Source organism: Apteryx mantelli, chromosome 2 (assembly GCF_036417845.1).
Source record: "Apteryx mantelli isolate bAptMan1 chromosome 2, bAptMan1.hap1, whole genome shotgun sequence".
NCBI lineage: Eukaryota > Metazoa > Chordata > Aves > Apterygiformes > Apterygidae > Apteryx > Apteryx mantelli.
The window spans coordinates 19,950,680-19,973,732 of record NC_089979.1 but is presented as its reverse complement, the minus strand read 5'-3'; the positions used below and the strand labels follow the sequence as shown (position 1 = coordinate 19,973,732).

The window sequence follows — 23,053 nt, the reverse complement described above, 5'->3', positions numbered from 1 at the left end:
CATCTATTTATAGAAGGCAGTGGTGGTCTAAGAGTTTCGACAGAAAAGGAGAGTGACTTCTGCTTGGCAAACATAGCATTGGAAATTGGCTACAGCCAGCGGACAATTTTGCTGCTCTACGTGTGTGGGAAGAATTAGGCAGCTGAAAGGAGTCTGCAGGAAGGCACTCCCACCATAAGCTTGCTGTGAAAAGAAAGAACGGCTTGCTCTTTTTGAGACAGACTCAAATGGAGGAAAACACATATTTCAGGAATTGTGTTGTATATCCTGCTATATTCTGCAGTAGAAATTCTGCTTAGGAATCAGAACTGTCTTGTTCTAGATTTTAAGTCATACTCTAGACTTCAAGAAATATATGCTGCATTTCAAGACTGATCTTGAATAAAACCTCGATGATACAATAATCCAGACACACACATCTTCAATGTTAGTAAAGGGTTCACCAACCTTAAATGCCCTGTATTTGCTTAGTCACCTGTTCAAGAAGCCTTCATCTATACTTGCATCTCTTAAATAGCCATTTAAATAAGGAAAAGTTAATGTGGGTTTATGATAAGGTTATTTGTGGTAGAGAGTTCTAGTCTATTCTATAGCCAAGTTCTCCAGCTCCTCTGTGTATTCAGTGCAGTAATGCTAATATTCTATTTAAAAACACACTGATACTCTTTAGTGCCATTATGGTCAAAGATCTCACTTTTCTAAGAAATGAATTTGGAAGCTTCCCAGACTGTACATCTGCCCTTTCTTTTTGCATCACACCTTAGAAAATGAAGCTGACAAGAGAAATGGTAAGAATTAATATATTTCTTCACAATGTATGCACTACCTACTTTCTCGTGCTCTCACTGAATAACATCTGGATTTTCTTCAGAGTGGCTGGCTGCCTAACTAGGAAATACATGCCAAAAGATCTGCAAGTCAGCTACATATTGCAAAGCATCTGCAAGCTAGAGCTCATGGGAGTTCCCCGAGTAATGGTCTAGGGAGCACTGGGGAGCAGGAGGGAAGAGGAAGAAAGACAAGGAAAAACCCCAAATCCTCGTACTGCATTGTTGGTGTGAAGAAACACAGAAATTAACTCAGAACTACACCAGAAATTTACAACACTGTTTCTCAACAGAAGATGGAGATATATGGTTGTTAAAGTTGATGAATAAAAATAAATAATAATTTTAATAAGAAATAATAATAATGATAAATAATAACAAAATGAGAACAAGAATAAAGAATGATTGTTTCATTCAACTAATCATATTTCATGGTTACAGCTCTTATTTATAACCAGAAGAAATATAATTTTGAGTCTTGGGCATATCAATGCAGATTTTTTAAATACTATCATTCGGCATTTGTTAATGACTAGCATAACTGCATAAAAATTCAGACTAAAAATTTTTCTTTCATATTGGTTATCATTCTCATCCAATCTTCTATGAACTATCACCTCATCATAAACTGCAAAATTCTCCATGATTTTAGTCCAAAGTCAAATACACCTTTGGGTGATAAGAACCTGACACCATTCTCTACCGAGGTCACAGACTACCTTTATAAACTGTCTCACTGGAACTGAACATAGAAAGCAGTTTGAACAATCCCATTGAAAAAAAAAATCTTCTAAAAATCTAACAAACACTAGAGGCTTTTATATAAAAAACCTAAAAAAGAGGTTCTAATGGGTCAAACCAGTAGTCATTCTGTCTCCAATAGTGGCAATAGTAGATATTGTTAAAGGAGAGCACGTGAGTCTAGCCATGCTCTGCAGTCCATTCCTCTTGTACTCCCTCAGCATCTACAACCATTGGATCAGGGATGTTCATTAGATTAGTGGTGTACATACTTGCCTATTCCTTTTATTAGATTAGATTTTATTAGATTGCCTCTTATCATCTGTTTACGGACCTGTAGTCCATGAAATTAATCCCTTCTTGAACCTGTTGATACTGATGAAATGTCGTTTGGAAGGGTTCTTTGGTCAGCTAGTCTGATCTCTCACTCAAAGTATGTCTATCACTAACATTAGATCAGGCCTCTACAGCCTTTTGTGGCAACAAATTCCAGAAGTTCCCTACATGCTGTATGCAAATACTTTCTTTCATCTGTTTTATACCTATCTTCTACTTGTTTCAGCACCTGCTCCCTTGCTATGCTATTACAGGATTTGATGAAAAACATTTTTGCATTCACCTTATCCACTGCCTTCATGGTCTTGTAAACTTTGACTATATTTCTTTTAACCTTCTTGTAGGTGAAGAGAATTGGCCTTTTATTTTGTCACTCCTCGTAGTCAGTGATAACTACAAGATCTCTTTACTGAATTGTAACTGCTAGGTTTGAGCTTAAGATCATGGAAGCTCTATACAGAAGCTTATCTGCCGCTTTTTTTCCCACTTGGTTCTTTCTTTGAGGGCCCTCTGGAGCTCCCTGCCGCTGATGTAGCATTTATCTTTATAAAAGTTTCTAGGGCATTTTCCTAAAACATCAGAAAAGTCTTTTCATAAGCACAAAAGGCCAGAAATAGTCTCCACTGTCAGGACAATAAGCACAGCACTCTTACCTAAATGTAAGAGCTTCCTTTGGAAGTGGAGTCACAGTGTTGTTTGGTGCCTACGTTTTCTATACAATGTGATATGTACATTTCCCAAATGCAGATTCAGACCAGCTGAGGAGGCATTCACAAGCAAAGACTGAAGGATGGGGTGTGCCAGAAATGTGAGCGTGGGATTTACAGGCTGAAATCATACCCTGAACTCATTCACCTGCATTGGCAGCTGAATCCTGTTCTCTCATACCTCATTTGCCAGTTCTGATACTTGTCTTTAACTTTCAAGGGAGAAGAAGATATGATCACAAAATAAATTATTAGGACCAGCCTGAGAAAGTTTGAATCCACATGCCCTAGCCAAGAGAACAACCAGACTATAAGACATTTGTGGTAGAAGCCCTGTTTACTGCTCCCGCTGAAGCCAGGCCACTGTGTAACAAGGAACATAAGGCCAAAAGGAGAATTCCAAACTAGGAGTGAGGAATCCTGCGGTTTCAGTCTTTGTTCCTGAGTTTTTCTGTGTATAAATCATCAGACAGCAGTCAGATAAAGACTGAAGCAGTTCTGGAGCAAAGATCAGCAGCACTGCTGTGGTTGAGGGCCTTAGTTTTTGTAGATGGCAATCAGTACCTTCAAGTCCACTCAAAAAAAGAAAGCAAAAAGAGCCTCTCACCAAAATTTCTGATAAAAAGAGGACTTGGTGGAGAAAAAATATTCTCTTATCTTTCCCATAAAGCCCCTGAAAGTCTGACAGGGAAGCTAAGACATATTTTCAGGCCAAGACATATTGTCAGACTGCCACTGTTTGGGCAATCACTTTGTTTTCTTGAGCTGCATTTCTATTTTGAGAGTGACTGGGGAAAAACAAATCAGCCTCATTTTCAGCATTTATTCATTTGTGGTTTATAAACTATTAGTTAGTTTCCTTGGTATTGCCCAATTAAAATCAACAAGATTACATGAATGTCACTGAAGACATAACTTGAAAACAAAGAGTCTGAACAGTGCTTTTACAGCAGACCTAATGACAGAAGTACTACAGGCCAGTTTAGGTAAGGGTCCAACTTCACCTGAGTTCAGGATGAATTCATTAGGCGTAAATGGAGCTAGTTTTCATATAAAAATCAGTCGAAGTCTAGAAAAGTTACACAGTAACTGGGCTCACTTAGGATGCCTAGATATATCTAGGATTCTAGACATATTTTCCTAATATCTTTTTGCATTCCTGAGTGCAACTGCACTTAAACCCACTGGCCTACCCTTCTCTCAGGTGTCCTGTAAGTCAAGCTGGTCTAATACTTCTTATATGTAATGTAGCTTCCTCACTCCTGGGCAGAGACATCTCATGAAAAAGTTGTTGTCAGGTACAGTGCAGAGTCCTCAATAAAGAACTAACCAAAAAGCTAACAGTGGTTTGTGGGTTGTGATTTCAAAGGGTACATTTTGTTCTTGTTGGTGTCAGTCCAAAATAACAAAAGCCTAAAGTTTATTGGAATTTATCCCGGCTTACACTATCATAAGTGAAAGTGAAATAGAGTCAAGAGACAAGCGCACTTTGTTGGTGAAGGAATAGAGACATGCATTTTGAATTCAAAAATCTCTCATACCCTCTGTGAAATGGAACATGGTAACATCACCCATTAAAAAATATATATATTATTATATCAACATAATCAAGTTGAAGTCTGTCTGGTAAAAATGTTTTAAATTTAGAAGCTTTCAATCAAGGTTTTCTCAAAAAGTTTTATTTCAATCAAAAAAGCAAGCAAAAATTAATAAAGTTAACGTGTCATTTAATTGATTTTTGTTTCATCTTAGGCCAAATCTAGTGAAAATTTTTTCTCCTGTGCAGTTTTCTGTACTATAAACTCACACTGCTAAAGGAGGCCCCATCATATATGGTTTTCTGCAGGTATTCATTTTTCTTTCATAGAAGTGTTTATGTTAAGAATATAGCTGTCATTCACATTTCACATATCATTCGCATGTGAACATTTCTAGGAGAAAAATTTATGAATGCTGACATTTCTAACATCGAAGGTGTGCACTGCCATGATGTGGAGTACAACCTTCTTTCCCCAGAAGAAAGAAGAAAAGAGACATGTAACAATAATTCCTCACTGGCAAGAACAGCTGAGATGCATTATAGAACAGTCAGTCACAAAATAATTACTTTAAACTATCACCTGCTTGCTTTTTTTTTTTTTTTTTTTTAATTTAGAGAGACATACTAGCAGGCCAGCATAGGGTAGGGCATACTGAGGATACAGGGTAGAGTGGGTTATGCAATTGTCTTTTCTGGGAAAGGTGAATAAGATATAAAAGACTGTATGTTTTGGAAAAAGAAATTTTTACACATCATTGTAATGTAATACTTTTTTTGACTGTTGATTATAGCAAGGAAAGTTCTTTATCCCATTAACTTCAACCCTTTTGCAGTTTTAAACAAATTTCCAATAGCTAATGGTTAAATTAGGGGCATAAAAACATTGTGAAGACTGCATATTCCATAAAATTCCAGCTCTTCCATATCCTTCCAGTGTTTGAGAGAAATGGCTAGATTCTAGTTAATGACAGCTCTGAACTGGGAAAAAGGTAGACTCTGTACCAGGTAAGCTGCTTACCAGGAAGAAAGTAAGACCTTTACAAGCCTGTTTCTTATCAGATTTAAAGGAATTAAGTGGTGGAGTGGCACAGGCTGTTTTTGTGATATCCGGCTTTCACAATCTTTTCATCCTTACTTTACTCAGAAATAATATCTGTTTGAAGACCTGGAAACAGGCCCCTTTCAGAGCTGTTCTCAGTTCTCCAGGCATCTCAAAAGTATGAAAGCCACAGTTGTGAGGACCGTTTTCTGGAATCCAGGAAAGGAGAAGTACTGGTGAGGTGAGGTCTCCTCTGCTCAGCACTCAGGAGGCCACCGCTGGGGTACTGTGTGCCGTTTTGGGCCCTCCAGTATGAGAAAGGTTTGAAGTGAATCCAGTGGAGGGCCACTGGATTAGGGGGCCACTGGTTAGGGGGATGGAGCACCAAACATCCAAAGAGAGGAGAAGGAAACTGGGGTTGTTTAGCCTGGAGAAGAGGAGGCTAAAGGGAAATCTATTTGCAGTCTTCAGCTTCCTAAACAGGGGTTATAGAGAAGACTGAGCCCACTTCTTCTCAGAGGTGCACAGCAAAAGCATACAAATTGCAACAGCAAAATTCTGATTAGACAAAAGGAAAAAAAAAAATCCCTGTGAAGGTGGTCAGACATTGGAACAGGGACTAGAGAGTTTGTGAAAGCCTCATCTGTGGACATACCTGATTTAACTTTGAAGTTAGACCTGCTTCAGTTGGGGGTTGGGACTAGATGACCTCTCAAGATCCTTCCCAACCTCAGGATACATATGATTCTATGAAATCTCCAATGCTACAAATACTTTGATGGGATCCACTGGGCATGATGAAAACAGATGTCTAGGGTGAAGAAGAAACTATACATGAGGGCACTTGTTGCTTAGGGTTGAGTTTCTTGGTCTACACTCAAGGAAACTCTGAATATGAAGATGACTGGGACAAGTGAATTCAATGTATATCTAATTTACAGTGCCTGCTTGAGAAAGGATGCAACCTTTTCAAATATGGTGTAAGTATCAACTGCAATGTCTAACTGGAAAATTCCTAAATTTCCCCCTCCAGTGGGACAGAATCTGCGCTCACACACCTTCTCTGACTCTTCTATGTGCATTCTGTTCAGAAGAAATACACTCCTTAAATTATAAAGGACCAAAAATATTTTACTCAGAAGCTTGTGACAACATTTTATTGTATTTTGTAGCATTCTTTTCATGACATGCCTAATACAATATTTGTGACCACTACTAGAAGGATTTTATGTGGATATTCACTGCACTTGCAGCCAAATTTGATAACCAGACAGACAGTAAGCAAACAGGCAGCCACAGTTCTTACTGTCCTTATTTTTAAAAGTAAACTATTTAAAGTCCAAAACAGCAGCCCAGGATCAAAACAATCTTACTGTCCTTAACAATATTATGCTCTAGGTAAATATCAACATACTCTAAATGACAGAAGGTGAAAACTACATGGTTAAGTGGAAGTCCACAAGCAGTTTCATAGAACATTCATACATGACTAACTACTGCACTTTTTTGTAGCAACACTTCTCCTAGCTACATATGGATATATTTGTGCTTATAGGTCCTGTATTTCCCTAGTTTATTTATAAAGCATAAAACTCATAAAACTAAAATTGTGAGATTTGTGGGATTTTTCTAAAGTCTATGACAAAAAGTTTTTTAGGGGTCTGTTTTACCTTTTCCTTGGTTTGTGAAGGTAACAATGCAATTATAGTTTTAGTCCTAGAACTGGAATAACTTTTATAAGTGACAGTAGAAATTACAGCCATTTTCATGCGGACTTTCACAGGCAGACCTTCAAAAATCTCCTTGAATGCAAGTCCAATAATGCAAGACTACTAGCTTACACATCCTGAGCCGTTTTTACTTCCCTACAAGGAAAATGCAAAAGTGAACAGATGCAGATTAAATATGCTGAATTTCTATAAATAACTGGCAACACTGGGAACTGGGACTGGTGTTTGCTATACTTCTGAATTTACACAGATTTTTCTTGTATTTCTCCCTTACTTAGGTACTCAATTGCTGCATCTGACTGCATCAAGGCTAATAGAAATAAAATACTGTGCATTAGATTTGAAAAGCTACACATACAATCATAGATACCAAGAGCTTTCCGTATTATTTTCTTCCTGACACTCAAAACATCTATCATCATGATGCCTCATCTTAAAAAAGCTGCACTTCTCTTTGTGAGAAGTGTAGGGGCTGAGATTGGGGCTGAGATAGCAGAATAGCAGAAAAGACTTGAGTTTACGAGTCTGGCAAGTGTATTTCAGAGCTGACGCTCCATTGTGAGGGTCACTATAAGGTAGTTTAGCCATCCGAATGTGCTTTACAAATGAGAAGAAAATCTGGTTTGTAACTATTGAGAAATATGAAAAGATATTTAAAACATAATAAAAAGTAAACATTTACTGGATTATTTTAAAGTATATTACTAGAACCAACAGGACATAACTTTAAACATGTATAATGTATTATACATAAAAATGCATAGATGTACAGTAAATATGTTTATTTATATGTATACAGAGTAATATGTACACATAGGGTCTGTTGTGCTTCTGGAACTCTAAGCGGTAATTCCTGTGGTATATTGTCTTAAAGCAGTTTTATTATACAGCTGTTTCGATGTAACGGGTGCTGAGAACAATGCATGTTAATGCTAAGTAGATAGGTCATATCCATTTGCTCTTGGAATGTGCAAATATAGGAAACAAAGGCCATAAATGCAAAAGTACCTACACCTCCAAGACTTCTGCTTTGTTATTTAAATATGCACAAGTCTGCCTCATGGTGATACATAGATTTCTTTCCTGCTTCCATTCCATGTCAACGTGTTGGCCAGGCACTCAGACTAAATCTTGGGCACACTGCAGCACCACTTTCACTGATTCAACTCAGTGCACTCCTGACCTTGAAGTCTTCAGGTCAAAAATAGGAGGGAAAAATAAAATAAAAAATATATAAATAAAACAAACAAGCTTGTGGGCTTTCTTCACAAGTTATTTGCCACCAATACTGTCAAAGCAGCTGAATCGTAGTGCATCCGTGGGCAGGAGCATATAGCAGCTTTTGTGCACTTTGCAAAATATATATTAAAAAAAATCAAGTCTTTACTGGCTTGTTTTATCTGTAGCTAGAAAGATGCTGTGCTGCTTCTGAGCCCTTTCCATCAAATTCTTTTTCTTCTTTTTCTTGTCCTTTGTTTTCGTTGTCCTTCTTCCTAAACAAGGAAAAACAAAATAATATGAATAGGTCACCTAAGAAAAGAATACAAAGGTAATATTAGAAGGTAGTAAAAAAACTCAGTGACCAGGGAATTATCAATGGGGAGTGCAAATGTAATGCTAAATTAATAAATTTTGATCATCACTGGAAACAGAAATTTTCAATATGGTAGAAAAGGAAGTTGGATTCCTGACTGTCAGCCCTTGTCCACACACACAGTTTTGCTGGTGTGAGTAACAATGTTTATGTAGATCTCAATTTCAACACGGTAACTCACGCAAGCAAAGTTATGCTCTGGGCCTAGGACCCAGAGCCAGACAAGTATGTACGTAGCCTCCTAACTCACTGAGAGCTGGACATGTGCCTTAGACCCTCGTGTAAATTTGCTTGAGTGAGTAATCCTATTTAAGTCAAGTCCAATATATCCATGATTTCAATGAGAAATCAGGCATTACAGCCCAAGTATTTGGTTGGATGTAGTCCTACGTGCTTTGGCAGAAACACTGCTGCCTCTGTGAAGAGCTGCTACTATTGCTTATGAGTGCACAGTGCTTCATTCTCACAGTATATTACTGCGCAGAAACCAAAACTTCATTACATGTTTTTGTCCAATACCACCATATTTGAAGTTCACTGCTTCTGAAAAACAACCCAAATCAGGAAATCAGGATCCATGCAAGAAAAAAAATTCTCAAACTCCTGAGATGAGAAAACTGTTTCCTGTTCAGAGCCCTCTGATTATCTCAGCAAAGATACCATGGACTGAAAATCTGCTACATACAAAAGCCCTGCTTCCGCACTGCAGTACCTTTTAAGCATATACTTAAATCCTATCTATCTACTTTAGTAGGATTTAAGGAGATGACTGAACATTGTCTTGAGTGAGAATTGTCTGGGCTTTATCAGCAGTATCATATATTGCAATATGTGATCAATGGAAAAAACTAAAGATATAATTCCCTAGAGCTGCCAACTCTATAAACTTTCAGGAGAAATAAATTCACTTATGAAGATGAGAGTAAAAGAAAATTCAAGCGGCAGACAACACAAAAATGTGTAAAGTGTATTTTTCAACTACACTGATAGTATAGTCTTAACTGGGAGAAATGTTTGCCCGTGTGACCTTGTCTTACTTCCATATTGTTTCTTAACTAAAAAGGCCCAAATCAATATGAAACATTTTTCTCTGTTGGATAATAAGATTGAGATGATGAATCTGATTTTAAGATTCATTAAAAATGTATGGATATAGTTAAGATTACATATTTGTGAGTAATATATTACCTAGGCTACTATTTACTAGAAAAAGTAGTGGCAATAGGACAGGACATAAAAGTAATGAGAACATGAGTTTAGTTTACTTCTGCTTCTCATTAAAGTCTGGCATTAACACTACTATGGCATTTTGCCATTTTTAAATCTAGTTAATCCTACACAGTAAAACCTCAGTCCAACCAATCATTAATCAAAGCAGCTTTTAAGTGAAAACTCTTTAGTGACACTGTATCTAATAACTAGGCACACCTAATGAGGTCAGAGAGATGGAATACTTGACACAAAGTGGCATTACAAGATGGTTTCAATTATTCTATCTTGTACTTTAAATACTCAAAAATTTTTAACCTGAATCTTTGAAATATTTATTAAGGAAGTAGTAGATAAGGGGAAACAATTTGAAATGACTGATAAAGCTCCTAGTCAGACGACCAACAGAATCAATTAGAGCTTTCCTGGAGTTTTGCTATGATGTCTGCTCAGTGATCTTAGATTCTGTGTTTTTTCACTGTACAGACCAATTAACAACAACAACAACAACAACAACAATTAATTTGCAGTCAGTGCCACATCTAGTTTTCTCTATGCTCTCCTCCAGAAAAGTAAAGCAAATGCTTACTGTAATTTTAAGGTAGTAAAAGATCTATTCTTTTTTTTCTGAAGACTCTGAAATGCACAAATAAAATGGCACACACCCCACTTGGCATCTATTTCTCTAAGCCTTATAAAGTAGTCTGCTCTAACACAAACATCAAATCAAATTGCCAGCGTGCTCCCAATGCGATATCCTAAAATAAAAAAAAAGAAATGAACTGTAATAGACTTCAGTGATTTGATATGTCATTGTACAGCAAAGACATTACCATGTTTCAGGGGCTCTGCCGTAATTGTCCCTGTACCTGCTTTTACCCCCAGGCACACAGAAGGCAGCTTATCTTCTTTACATGTGCCGTGGAGTAAAAACCTGCACAGAGGCAGCGACCACTGAGCAGCTGATACCTGATAACTTGTTCTGGTGTTAGTGAGCCCTTTGGCTGCTCACTGCAGCTCCAGGTGCCCTGCAGTACAGAATGAGTTCTCTTGTTTTCAGGACAATATTAAATCGCACAGAAAAAATCCGAATGGTTAGTGAGGCTAACACGGTTCCAAATTCCAACTGTTATTTTAACCAGAAAACTGAATGTAAAAAGGTATTTCTTGGCTAGCAATTGGTTCCCATACTATTACTAGAATGCAACAGAGATTGAAGATTAGCAGAAAAAAAAGGCGACTATAAAGACTACAGAGTTCAAACAAAGTGTTGCTGAAGTTTCCATGCACAAGAACTTTTATTAAATTCAGACTTTGTGCTTATCAGCAAAAGCACAGTGAACAGAAGTAACTTCCAAATATCTTGCTACAGACTCCTCTTTTGAAGGACATGATGTTTACAGTGCAGAGAGTGGATCTCCAAAGAAGATCTAACAGCCACGTCTCCCAGCTCCCCAGAGGGAAGGCAGTGGGGGGACAAGGCCGATGGAAGAGGTATGCGCGCGGGGCCCCAGCGAGCCCCCCGGCCGCGAGCCAGCAGTCTCTTCGGCTCTTTGGAGAGCGCTGTCTGCCAGGGATCCTCACCGGGCCTCCTCCACCCCTCGCACACGCTCGCTGCTCCCGAAAGCGTGAGCTCTGCATCCAGAACAACACTCTTGTGTTGCGCTTGGGTTTGCTGGGGCTGTTGAAAGGAGTGGATTTTATCCATAGTTTATTATAGTACAGAACTTGCTATTGCTAGGAACCCCCCCAGACCTCCCAGCCTACCACTCAGGAGGAAACTCCTGGCTTACCGCAAGCTCTGTGAGGCAAAAGAGGAGGGAGAGCACAAGGACCTGTCTCTCTGTAAGGATTTTACAACCCACCATGTGGATTCCCAGCCCTCGGAGGAAGTGGGACGGAGGAAACACCATGATCATTCTTGCCCTTGCTCAGCAAAAGCCGTCAGCGTGGGCCAGGCAGTCTAGGAGAGCAAGCTGCCCCTCTCAGAAGAATGATGAAACTCTTTGTAAAAACTGAGGAAACCTCCCAGGCCCAAACTGTGTAAAAATAGGGCTACTCGAAAGGGAACAACGTGCAATCCCCTTCCACGCTTCTTCCCGTGAGGCTCTGGGGCCTCACATCGGGCTCTACCACAGCTAGTTAGTTGTAGTTAGTTATTCGAGGCCTGCAACACGGGCCTCAGTGCTTCCTCCCGGTCTGGCTCCATCGCTCCGCTATCGATAGCAGGTGATAGTATTACCGCACAGGACAGGAACTGACAATATCTCCGATATTGAGTCTGATCCACACAGCCTATAAAATCCTCCTTACTCGAAACAGAACTGCAGTGAGCAAATGGTTCAGCGCAGCAGCCTGGGATCTGCAGCCAGCAACACTCTTTATGTGACACTACATCGTTTCTAGTGCTAACTCGCCTGCTTGTCGTCTGGCGGATGGCCACAGGCCTTGTTTCTACTTTCCAAGGTATAGGCTTCCACATCAGGCCTGATTTTCAATCTTTATTTTATTACTGTGGACAATCTATCCTTGAAAGTCCTTGGTGTCAACAGCAATGGGAGCAAATACAAATAATTCAGTTGAAGAGCAGGATATCTGAACACAGGACTGTTCAGATTACTATATTCCTGTTACCTTTTCCCTTGCATGCTAACTAAACACTTCTTCAAATTAATATTACCTTTTTCCTTAAAAAGCATTTTTATCTTGCACTGTCTAAAAAAGAGTTCCTCAACTGTTACTATCTGAATCGGTTCTGAACATAATTTACAGAAATTATTTAATACTCTGCAGAGCCCTGTGTATACACTGAAATATATGTAGGGCCTAGGAAAGATCTGAAACTTAGCTAGATTTGCTGTGTAATTATTTAGGAAATAAAATCCTTAAAAGCTTACCAATCATTCTGTATCTCTCATATTTCTGCACAGGTTATTTTAAAGAAGAAAGACTGGCAAAGCCATTCGGTCAAACTCTTTATGGCAATGAAGATATGTTACAAATTCAGCTTTGCCGTTTGCTTTATAAATTGCCAGTAAGTTTGTATGTTCCGCTAAGTAACTGTTATCACAATGGTATCTTCACAGTGTTATTCATGAAACTTTCACTTGGATTACTCACTTGTCCCTCGTTGGTGGATGGTCAACTAATGTGCAATGAAATATTACTGTTAGCTAACAATGTACAACAGCTTTTAATGGTACAATAACATAAAAGTAATAATGCAATTCCAACATGAGTTCCTGAAATAGATATACATACATATGCACATATATATACATATATACACTAATACACAGAGACTTTTTTTTTAACAGCAGCTGCCCATACTGTGGAGAGTAACAGCTATGTATGTAATTAGTTCAACCTGGCATTTTGATCTGTGGAAGATTTTTCTTCTTTTTCTGTTGTTGTTGTACCATTTTATCTTTGTTGCTCCTACAGCTGCAGCATGCTAGGACATCAGAGAGCTCATGCTCAGTTCCCAGTTTTGTCTCACATCTTGAGCTCAAAAAATACTGCATGTTCCCTCTGGATAGACTTTCACAGACACAGCTTGGACAGCAAAGTCTTAACACTCAGGGCACTCCTGATTTTTCAAAAATAAAATAGAGCAAAAGTATTCACAGAGAAAGAAAGAGCATAAGATCTTGTCATAGGCAGTTTTTGTATGTAAAAGTTACAAAATATATCACTGCCATGCTGCTTGAGATCCTTGCCTAAGATGTACAGTATCAGTTTAGTTGTCAAATTGTCCTTCATATGCAGATGTATGACAGTATTTCCACTCTTGTGAAGGAACCTGTCCATTTCTGCCTTCAACAGAGTGAAAACACACAGTATACATCATCCACATGAGGGCAGTAAGGATTTAAATTTAAAGCTTAAAAAATATCCATGCAGCTTTACTTTACAGTGTGTCTGTTTTAATTTTCTCACAATTTTTCAGTGTTCACGCATACAACATTATTTTATTTTAGAGATATCAAAATGTTTGATTGTCCCTTCTTTATGTAGAACATTTTTCTCTTCTATGGATGACTACTGAATAATAGGACTTAACGGTGTGTGACCATTTCTCTTCCCACTGTTTTCATATGCAGGATTTCCACTGCTAGCAGCAAAGGCACAGGGTGTCTCAAGATAACAGCAGACCTTGCTAAATACAATACTCTTTTCTCCCTTTCATTTATCCTTTTAGGAGCTAAATGCTGTGTACTTGTAAATCACTCATATGGCTGCAATTCTAACTTAGACCCTGTGGGTGGCAGCATCTCCTCCACATGACAAGCAAGAAAAGTTACTACACTGAAAGATAGCAGATACCAGGTGAACTAATAACGACAGTGGAAATAGGACAGAGGGACTTGATGACTAACCAGTCAGATCAAAATCAAGAAAAACACAGCAAATGGACGCTTCTTGAGGAGCCCTCTCTGACAGGACAACTCTCCATTTGCAGGGTACATCAAGCTACACATAAACGGTGACTGCAAAAAACAACAACCAAGGATTCAGCCCAGAAATAATGGAATTTAATCAAGTAAAATGAGTAGCTGCACTGACTGCAAATAGATGGACCTAGAAATATATAAAATATATAAATGAAACAAGGAAGCTCATGCATATATCCCTTTATTCTCCAAAGGCAATTTATTTCCTGGTGCTTTCGGTTGGGTTAAAAGTTGGAAGAATTAATGGCATTTTTGTATGTCTTTGTGTTGACTCCAGCGTACAGGTAGGTGTCAGAAGGAGGTAATTCCATTATGAGCCACTTAGGCATAGGTTAGTGCTTGCAGTGTTATTCTGTGTTGAGAAACCTGCAGCTGAGCCATAAGCCAGCTAGTATCAAATGAGTGGTGCTATCAATAGTAGAATGAACAAAACACAAAAGGACTATGACATGGTCAAAGGAGATGTAAAGAACAGAACACTTAGCAGAAACAGAGGAAGTGAACTCAGTAAATGCCAATATAATTATTTCTTGCACAGAGCGGTCATAATCAGGATCACAGTTCTACTGTATTGAATGATGGGTAAAAACACAACATGGACCTGTACCAAAGACTTAATATTTATATTTTGGATACTCAGACTGCCAGAGGAATGCACAAATTGTAAGAAAACTTCTAAACATATCCTGAATGAAAGAACAACTCCCTTGCTACAAAGTCAATCTATTTCAAAAGCGTGACTGACAAACCAGCACTGACAAATGGCCCTCAGGAAGAGAATGCAAGGAATTTGCATAATGTAGCAAACTGGATGTTACAGGCAGCACTACCAATGCTGCCTGTTATGAAGAATTCACAACAATTTTGTTAGTAAGACTCTAGTTTGTGGTTGTTTTTTAACACTAGCAAATTTAGGCTGAAAATGGCTCAGTGTGTGCTACAGGAAGAATATGACTTGGGGGAAATCAGCCAAAGTAAAATAGCCATTTTGGCTAGGAAACAAAAGAGATTGAGACTTGGACACTGACACAGAACAAGGCAGACAGGTTGAGGAGATGGGACAGAATGGGTCAAGTGTCAGAAAACAGTTCCTCATTTTTCTGGGTGAATTTCTAATGTCATTCAAAGAAGTCTTGCACACTCATGTTTGCCTCTGAAGACAATAGAAAGGATGCTCTGAACATATAAAGTACATCAGCTCCCCATAACACCACTTTTAATCCCAAAATGTCAGACTTTATAAAGATGGGTTAATGAATATTTGCAAAGTACTGAAGTACGGTAACAATGGACACCATAGAAAAGCCACGAACTGTTTTATCCTTCTTTCTTCATTTGCAAGGGTTGCATAATGTTGAGCAAATTAGGCCTTATAACATTTACTGAATAAAAAGAGATAAAAACAACATAATTATAGACTATATCATAACTGATACAAAAAGGAGCAAATGATGGCATTTCTTCAGTTTTGAAGTGCTTGATTTTACAAGCTTACCGGTGTTCTTTTATAGTTTTTGGTGCAGTATTAATGGTTAATGGAATATATTATACATATTCCTAGCCTTTTGAAAATAATAAAACTATTAGAATAATAGATTATGAAAATCAGTTCCCTTATATAAAGGGCACAGTTAGATGTTTTCAGCTGATTCTTGTCTATTTGATGTTAGTTTTCTTGATGAAAATCAGAGAAATTTCTGTCTTGAATAGACTTTGTGTACTTGTACAGTAATCATTGTAAAAGCAGACTCTCTTACCCTGATAATGCAGAGCTAACTCGGTTAATATCTTATTTAGTTCTTTTCAGACAGAATTCTGATATTTTATTTTCAACACTGTCATTTACACTTCACAACCTTGGATAAATGATTATATCCCATTCCATATAACATTGCATTTAACTGGTGTTTGTATAATAGCACCAAACATCAGCTACTGAGATGAAAGCTAATTAAAAAGAATCAAAGAATAATTCCTCAACTAAAAGAAGTATTAAACTATCCCAAATCTGTATGTCAATCCCACTGGCTTTGCCAATATAAAATCCCTTTTATTTTGACACATCCGCTAAGAAATGAAAGGTTTTATTAATTAGGGCAAGAATAAGTAAACTAATGTACAACACTCTTTTTCCTCCCAAGTAAACATCCACTTTCATTTGGCTTGAATAAAAACTTTGTAAGCAAAACTAAAATCTGATGTTCTTTCCTTCTGGCCAACACTGAGCATCTTCAGACATCGTCATCTGTTTAAGAGATACTGATTCCCAAGTAAAGAACAAGAAATCAGTGGATTTTCCCTCCTTGAGTTTAGGACAAATTCACTGAGAAAAGAGTCTTCTTACACTGGTGAAATGCAATGCTTTTTCCACAGTGTGGTTTTACAGTTTGTACAGTAGATGGTAGTGAGATATGAAAACTGGCCTGCACTCCCAATTATTAACCTCCTTTCATCCATTCAAAGAATACTAATTTTTCTTTACAGAAACAGCCATTTCCTCTGCCTAGAACATAAACTAACTGATCCTATTTATTAAAGAATATTAAAATTACAATTAGGACCTCACATATGCAGATTCATAGAAGAAAGAGAAAGAAAGCACACTGGCGGAAGAGGAGAACCAGGAAATTCAAGGTGACATGAAAACGTCTCAGAAAATTCTTTTAGGCGGCATACGTTTAACTCAGTAGTATAGATGTTTAAATAATGGGTCCAGTCCTCCTTTCAGTCACGCTTGTGTAAAAACAGGTGGGTCCCCAGTGCAGCCAAAATGTTTATCTAACAGAGATTTAGCTCAGAATTCAATGATATGAACATCACTTGCACAGAGGATACTCACTATTCTTATCTTAGTCACCACCATGTCACATCAGATGTTTTGCAAGCAGAGCCAAGCAAAATATTTCCAATGGAAGATTTGAGTTTGTTTGTTTTTCTTCCTTTCAAATGAAATATAAACCAAATCTCAAAATAATAAAAATGTTTATACACAGTCAAAAATATGTATCCATGTGTAAAAATATTTTATCTATAGAGACAACAATCTTCGACAACACACTCTCTTTATCTAATGATCTAAATTTAGCTTTCCGGACTTCCCTTCCCTTCCCTTGTGCACATCACACACACTGTGGCCACAGGCTTCTCCCTAGCATTCACTTTAAGTCTGTCAAGAAATCTTGTGGGATTTACTGTCATTGTATCTGGGAGAGTAAGTTGTTGAATGGTTCTCAAGGTTATTGCATATGCAGTTACTGATCTTTCAAAGATTCACATCTCCTAAGAAACAGAGAGGAAAAGGAATTCTTTGCAGCTGTTTATCAAGGCAACCACAGATAATTCTTCTGAGACCATAATTCCATAAGCAGTTGACTCTACCATAAATTCATGCAGCCACTGAAAAAGGGGAGCTGCCTCCGGCTTGTACCCTGCTCCCAGCTGCTTGTTCCCATCCTTCCCTTGTGTGGACTACAGCATTCAGGCAGGTTGAGGAACTGTTCTGGATGAAACCTAATCTACACAGAGGCTGAACCAGGACTCAACAGCGACATCCATACACGATATCAGAGAACATTTTCAAAAACTCATTTGTCCTGTTGAGTTTGACCTGGGCCAAGCAGCACTCCCTGCAATTGCCAGGCTCGGCTCAGGAGACAGCTTGGGCCTGGGTCTGCTCCCAGGTGGCAGGTCCTCGTTTTGGAGGCAACGAGTACAGTCACATGGACATGGACTGCTCTGTGCTGGTTCATGTCAGTGCCAAAGAACAACCAAGTACATTTATTTAACTAGTACAGAGGTAGCTGCTATCTTTGAGCCATGGTCAGTCTGGATTTAAAGGATGACCTGAATTATATGGCGTTATCCCTAAATGTATTACAGTAAATTTCTTTCTGGCTTAAACAGGAGTATTTTTTCAAGACTGACTATGAGGGCTCTTTGACCTACTGCACACCTGAAGCCCACTAATACTCATAAGCGTGCCAGGCTGATTTACACTGTAACCAATCACTTTCACAGCATATATCTACAGAAAGTTTACTCACTATTAGAAGCTGGAAAAGGGCACTTTTCTCCCTAATTCTTACTTGTTTCCAAATAGACACATACTGTTTTTTTCACTGATATCAAAAGTAACACTGCACAGCCATTTACAATAAAAACAAATAGCTATAGTATCCCATATGGCACTTTATCTTGCTGCAGCATTTGTTTGTGTATTAGTGTCATCAAACTGCTGTCACAACTTTAGAAACAGCTTTTTGGACCATGGCAGTAAAAAAACCCCACTTTTTTTGTTGTTGTTTCTGGTCCATGTGGAGAATATTCTACAATGAAGTTAGGAACACAAATTAGTTGACTGGGTTCTTCTAACAATGATCTATGAACTGTCTTTTGAAGCTCTGCTTTTCTCTTTGAGAAAGATGCACAAGAAGGTCTGCAAGGAAGTGAACAGGGATTAGGAGGGCAGGTACCCTCCACCGCACTGTCACGCTCCACCTGAAGTGTGCTAGCGGGAGCAGTTCCCATACCTAACTCCCTCCTGCATTTTGGAAGGGTTATGGGATGTCTGTGGCACTCAGTATGTGGCAGCACAGCTTTCCCAGGATGTTGCTGGCTTAAAGGGTGAGTTTCAGCACTCCAGGGAAAAAGGTAGTTCTCTGCTCACCCCCAAACTGATACTCAAACAGGTACACAGCTACTATAGTGTTCATCAGAACACAGAAAGGGTGCAACTTGTTTGATTTTAAAGAAGACGTATTCAGACTAAAATATTAGACAATGAACGACTGTTTCATGTTGCCTGACAGACTAGGTCTGGAACATAAAAGAAAGAGAATTTGTATAGCCATCAGCTATTTGTATTATTGTTTATTTTATTTTATAAAGAAGTACTGTTAAGCCTATTTTTTCATATATCATAAGTCTAGAGCCTTGCTGTATTTCTGGCTCCTAGTTTGTCAGTATTTTCAGCACACAGACAGCATCAGTGGGGGCCACCTCAAAGTCTGGACCATTAAACATTCATCAAGAATTTAAAACTACGGAACCAATTTTCAACTTTCTCCTGCGTTTTTTCTGTGTTTTTGGGCAATATTTGGTTGAAGTGTCTGCATAATTCATGCCACAGGAAAAACTCTGCACCCCCCCCCACCACAAAAAAACCCTCTTTAAACTGTCGCTGTGTTGTAAAGTGGTGTTAGCTAACATTTTTTGACTGACTGGCACTTCAGGCTTGAACAAGAGCCTGCCGAGGACAGTAGCAAATATCAGCAAATCAGGATTAAGGATCTAGGATAAACTGAGCTTAAAAGTATTTCTTTTAGGCCCTGTCAAAAGTAAAGCATAAACGGATTACTGGACCGCCTAACTCCCTGCCCTCCAGGCACTAAGCTGATGAAATTCTTGTTCCTTGGAGAAAATAATTTTGCTCAAGGTATTGTGAGCCTTCAAAAATATGTTAGTTAATGGGTTTTAGTGAACAGGTTTAAAAATATTTAAGATCACTTATTGTCCTAATGCAGATATTGAGTTATTCATAGCAATTTTTTCTTTTATTTTGAGTACAAAAACAGCCAAAAGCAGAAAAATTTAATTTGAATTTGAAAAAATGCTTGGAGATTTTCACAGTGAAAGATTCACATCTGCAGGAAATAAACTAGTTGCTTTCAAAGTTATGGTTATTTAAAATAAGGAAATTCATGTACAAGCAAACTGTGTGTGCTACACTTTCTTTAAATTATTGTATATTGCATTGTATTTCCAAATAAATTCAAGGTTGCAGGTAATAGCAGCATTTGAAATAATGCATTATATATTAAATTCTACTGCAGATGCACATGGGAATGTAGTAAGGACAAAACATAAACCAAATATAGCCTGTGATTTCTCGAAGTTTATTATTAAGCCTAATAAAGTGTCCTGCTTGCCTTGAAGCCAGCCAGATGAACCAGTTATCTGAAGTTCACTGCACCAAGATTATCTCAAACCTGCCTGCCTTTTCAAAGTCTGTAGATTAAATAATAAAGACCTAGATAGCAAAATTAGATAACGCATGTCTCTTCAAGAATGCTTTCACTTTATATTAATAAATATAACTGAAAATATCATTTATTCCTTAAAACTTAAGAGATGCATTGACTGCAAGTGAGAAGGAGCAGGGAACCAAGAACATCTAGTGAGAGCTCTTAAATAAACACGAGCCAAAAGATTTATTTTCATATGCTGTTGAGGCTAATAACTTGGGGAAATGCATCCGGTATAGATTTGAAGACAAGAGGAGAAAGAGGATCCACCACTTCCTCCATAATTGTTCCAGCAGTTAATCATTCCACTGCTAGATATATGTGCCAAATTCCCAACTTAAATTTTAATATCTAGATATTATTTCTGGTTATGCTATTCTCTGCTAGATTAAAGGACTCAGGTTTTATACACTGTAGACAAATCTCTGCTCATCATCTTTTTGAGAAGTTAAACATATGGCACTCTTTGTGCACCTTTCTATGAAGCTTATTTTCTAGCCCTCAGCTAAAGTTGGTGACTCTTATCTGCACCCTCTTCAGTTTTTCAGTATATTCTATAAAATATGGGTTCCCAGTTGGATGTTACAGTTCAGCCCATATATAGGATAAAATCGTTTTCTTGTGCTTTTTCATTATTACCCATTACTACCAGGCAAGAATTGCATTTCCACTTTTTCTCACAACATTGCAGTGGTCTCTTGTTAAGGTTTCTTCTCAGAAACATTACTTTATGGGTGCAATTCCTCATCCTGGAGGTATGCATTCTTCATCCACTAATTCTTCTCCATGTATAACTTTACATTTACCTATATTAAAATTAACTTTGTCTGAATGGGGACCAGTTTACAAAGCAACCTGGATTTTTCTTTAGGTCTACCTAGAGTATTTATTGTTTACCATTGCGCTAGTCTTTGTATTATCCTGAAATTTAAATCATACTGTATATTATTTTTAAAGAATTTTATATAATTATATAATTTATAAATTATAATTTTTATATAATTGAGTGAAACAAATATATTAAGGCCACCATCAACTTCTCCTAGACATCCAACCACCACGAGCTTTGATTTAATCTTGTGGTAAAGATAAGAAAACTTTATAGCTCAATGTTTATTTTTTTAATCTTTATAGTTCAATCTGAAGTTTGAACACCCTCACTTCAAGCATGGTAGTTATTCCTGCCCAGGACTTCTGTGAAATTTTTGTTTTTTTTCATTTCTATAGATGTAAATATTAATCCAAATATTAATCAACTGATTATGCATAAGCTTTCCAGAAATGAGTATACAGGCTCAGTCCTCATTGTTTTGAGAGGAATTCTGTTCAGATATATTATCTGCTAGTAAGATAAAAAAACCAAAACACAACCCTTGGGGCCATTTAACTGTATGCCTCTAAGAAATTTTATATCAGAAGCAGCAATAAATAAACAATAAAATATGATCATCCAGGAAAGTGCCATGAAACCTAGATTTGTTATTCACCTTGACCGTAAGTGCTGATGTCTGGAAGAGACATGAGAAACCTGAATAGATTGTATTTCCAAAGACAGGCCTTTAATCAAGGCCTTATCTACCCAGAATAAAATGAGTATTACTGAGGTTGCAAGGAATGCTCCTGTTCTGCACCCAGCTGGAGCAGCCAAGGACACTTTTGCCCCAGCTGTTCCTCAGGGCCCACCACCGGGCGACTAGCACTCTCACAGCTTTGCGGACAGACGTGAACGACTGCTAACCCACTTAAGTTCAAACTCCCTTGATGCTCAAGCTCACCAAACAGACTGCACAGAGCTGAGTGAAGAGTATTCACGTGCTCCTTCCCCCCGCACAGCTGCAGAGGCAGGAGCACCTAGAGTGGGGCAGTGTAATCTCCAGATACAACAAACATGCAAACCGGAACAAAGGTATACTTAAAATGATTTTACTAAACTGAAGTGAGTCCTTGAGAATAAATTTATCCATATGAGCTAAGCGTAGAGTGCTTAGAGAGACTGAGTATAAAGTAAATATATCAATGTTAGAATAAATTTTATTTAAAACCATACCTTTTTTATATTTAGCACAGACCTTAAGAGCAACAACAAAAATACATCGTTTCCCTCTCTGAGGAGGCAGACATGGATTTATTAGGGGAATGAATGGTCTGCAGCATCTCTGTTATGACAGCCTAGTGCTTCACATGCTCTCAGCACCACATGGCTGTCTGTCCCCCTCACATACAGAGCAGCTGGATACAGCCTTGGCATCACATGATACAAGAAGCAATACAACATGGTATCTTATAATACATATGGAGTGGACAAATTAGCTTCTTATTCTGATAAATATCTGCAAGATATCTGCACACTATAATCCCTACCATCAATTTAAACGGTCAGTCCAAACTATATTGAAAAACTGTTTTTTTTCCTGCATAAATCATTTTTACGTATATATTCACTGATGAGGAAAAATGTGTGAATGCTTTCTTAAGAAGAAAAAGAATATATGAGACAAACACAGCATGTAACTTAAAGGCCACTTGCCATAAAAGGCTTTTCCTGACTGGAAGTTACAGATGTACTTAAAAAACAGATGTACATCAAAGACTGTTGATTAGAAGCACAGAGAGAAGTAATTATCAGTCTTTTTTTTTTTTTTTCAAAAAATAAATTCTTCATTCTAATGCCAATAAAACCAATAAAACCTTAGTATGCACAGAATGATTCTGTGGGTTTAATTAACCATATGAAAAATATAAATGTATATGCTATTCCTGCTCCATATCATCACATTCTTACAGAAACTTTGGGTGAGCTTCTGATGGATATGAGTTCTCTACTTCATTATTTTGTGATAGTATTAAAGATAT

The 23,053-nt window shown here is 37.9% G+C and overlaps 1 protein-coding gene across 1 annotated transcript in view; it reads right to left on the bottom strand.

Moving 5' to 3' along the window:
* Positions 1-7,744: 7,744 nt before the first annotated feature.
* The window catches only part of RSPO2 (R-spondin 2), a 60,938-nt gene continuing 45,629 nt past the window's right edge, over positions 7,745-23,053 (bottom strand). Inside the window, exon 5 of the mRNA XM_013956857.2 lies at positions 7,745-8,413. Coding sequence (XP_013812311.2) covers positions 8,304-8,413 — 110 coding nt within the window. The 3' untranslated portion in view covers positions 7,745-8,303. The remainder of the gene's footprint in view (positions 8,414-23,053) is intronic.